Source organism: Chelonia mydas, chromosome 3 (genome assembly GCF_015237465.2).
Source record: "Chelonia mydas isolate rCheMyd1 chromosome 3, rCheMyd1.pri.v2, whole genome shotgun sequence".
NCBI lineage: Eukaryota > Metazoa > Chordata > Testudines > Cheloniidae > Chelonia > Chelonia mydas.
The window spans coordinates 64,853,950-64,856,029 of record NC_057851.1 but is presented as its reverse complement, the minus strand read 5'-3'; the positions used below and the strand labels follow the sequence as shown (position 1 = coordinate 64,856,029).

General features: G+C 40.3%; 1 protein-coding gene across 1 annotated transcript; it reads left to right on the top strand.

The window, feature by feature from the left end:
• Positions 1–433: 433 nt before the first annotated feature.
• On the top strand, positions 434–1,846 carry GJB7 (gap junction protein beta 7). Its single transcript, XM_007052577.2, has one exon. It carries the CDS (start codon positions 447–449, stop codon positions 1,251–1,253), a length of 807 nt encoding a protein of 268 aa, XP_007052639.1. The 5' UTR covers positions 434–446; the 3' UTR covers positions 1,254–1,846.
• The last annotated feature ends 234 nt before the right edge of the window (positions 1,847–2,080 follow it).

Here is a 2,080-nt window from a genome sequence, read left to right as displayed (position 1 = left end):
AATTTATATCATATGGTGAGCACATGGTGGCTTTAGCCTTGATTCCTGGGAGCTCACCGGGTCCTAAATAGTCAAACTATTCTTTCCTAGGACATTTTTATGATTTCTCTTAATGTTAATAAGAACAGTCCTGCTTTGTATTTAGAGCATGTTTAGAGCAAGGCTGAACCTTGGTGTCTGACGTGGTGCCCAACATGATTTGGTCCAGCCTACACTTGCTGTTAAACTGTTCTCAGTATTAGCAACCATAGGAGGTACCAAAGATCAGTTCTAAAATCTGCCATGTGAATCTAGGAACAGCACTTTGACCCTAATTATTTTAGGCTGGTTTAGTTATATTAATACGATTCAGCTTGGATGCATTTGTTTTCCCATCATCTGGATAAAGAACAAAAATCACTAACGTATGTTTGTTACAGCATTTTGTCCTTCCTTCAGAAAAAACCATGAGCTGGGGATTCCTGCGAGACATCCTAAGTGGAGTGAATAAATATTCAACAGGAATTGGCAGGATCTGGTTGGCTATTGTGTTTATATTCCGCCTGCTTGTCTATGTTGTGGCAGCAGAAAATGTCTGGAAGAATGAACTGAAGGAATTCGAGTGCAACATCAGGCAACCAGGTTGTGAAAACGTCTGCTTCGACCACTTCTTCCCTATTTCCCAGATCAGGCTTTGGGCCTTGCAACTGATCATGGTCTCCACCCCTTCTCTTTTGGTTGTTCTCCATGTTGCCTATCGAGAGAGCAGGGAAAAGCGACACAAAAAGAAACTTTACAAGAGCCCAGGAAGCATGAATGGTGGACTGTTGTGCACTTATCTCATCAGCCTCATTTTCAAAACAGGATTTGAAATTGGTTTCCTAGTTTTGTTTTACAAGTTGTACGGTGGATTCAATGTGCCACGCCTTGTGAAATGTGACATGAGGCCATGTCCTAATACAGTAGATTGCTATATCTCCAAGCCCACAGAGAAGAAAGTCTTCCTCTATTTTGTGGTGGTGACTTCGTGCTTGTGCATTGTATTAAATGTAAGTGAACTGAGCTATCTGATTTTCAAATACAGCATAAAATGTTGCCTTGAGATATATGACAAGAAAGTTCAGACCATGAAAAGTGAGTGCCAGAAGCTGAAATATGTTGAGCCCAATGGACTAGCAAGTACAGCTCTGTTCCACAGCAATGCTTCACCAGTGCTCGTCCATATGCCAGATAAACCTGAAAGTAACTTAGCTACTGATTTGAGAGAAGGATAAAAATGATATTGTATGATGTTAAATAAACTGTCTGAATTATTCCTCTTACATGAGTTCAAAGAAATCCATGAGTGGATAAGGAGGAAACTTTATTTTTATCTAGAAAATAGCATATTCTCTTTTTCTCTTAAAAAATTGTCAGATCCCTGCTATTGGGTTTTTGCCTTCCCATTCACCTGTATTACGTATTATTCAGGTTTGTTCAGGCTAAATCAAGGCAATGTAAAAGGTTGACATTTCCACTGAGACATAAATACTGAAGCTTCTGATAAGTCATCTTGAAAGGACAGTTGCTCAGACAACTGTGTTTTGCATATTTTATGTGGCTGCTTTTGGTTCAGTTTTTTTCCCTTTCTTTTGAAGAGGATCTTTATGTCTAGCTGAAAGACTCTATTCTAACCAGAGCCAGAGGAGTGAAAAGGGGATATAAAGCTGTACGGATTAGGTCACTCTGCCAATTCGAATCCAGGCCAGGACAACAGGAGTGACTGAAAAGGGTTGGCAACTTATGGCTGCTAACTGTCCTATATGACAGGTTTCAGAGTGGTAGCCATTAGGCTGTAGCAGCAAAAAAAACGAAACAAAAACGAGTACTTGTGGCACCTTAGAGACTAACACAGTTCTTTGGGCATAAGCTTTCATGGGCTAAAACCCATACATTGGATGCATGCAGTGGAAAATACAATAGGCACACACACACACACACACACACAGAACATGAAAAAATATCTTCCTACTGTATTTCCCACCCGATGCATGCAGTGAAGTGGGTTTTAGCCCACAAAAGCTTATGCCCAAAGAAATTTGTTAGTCTCTAAGGTGCCACA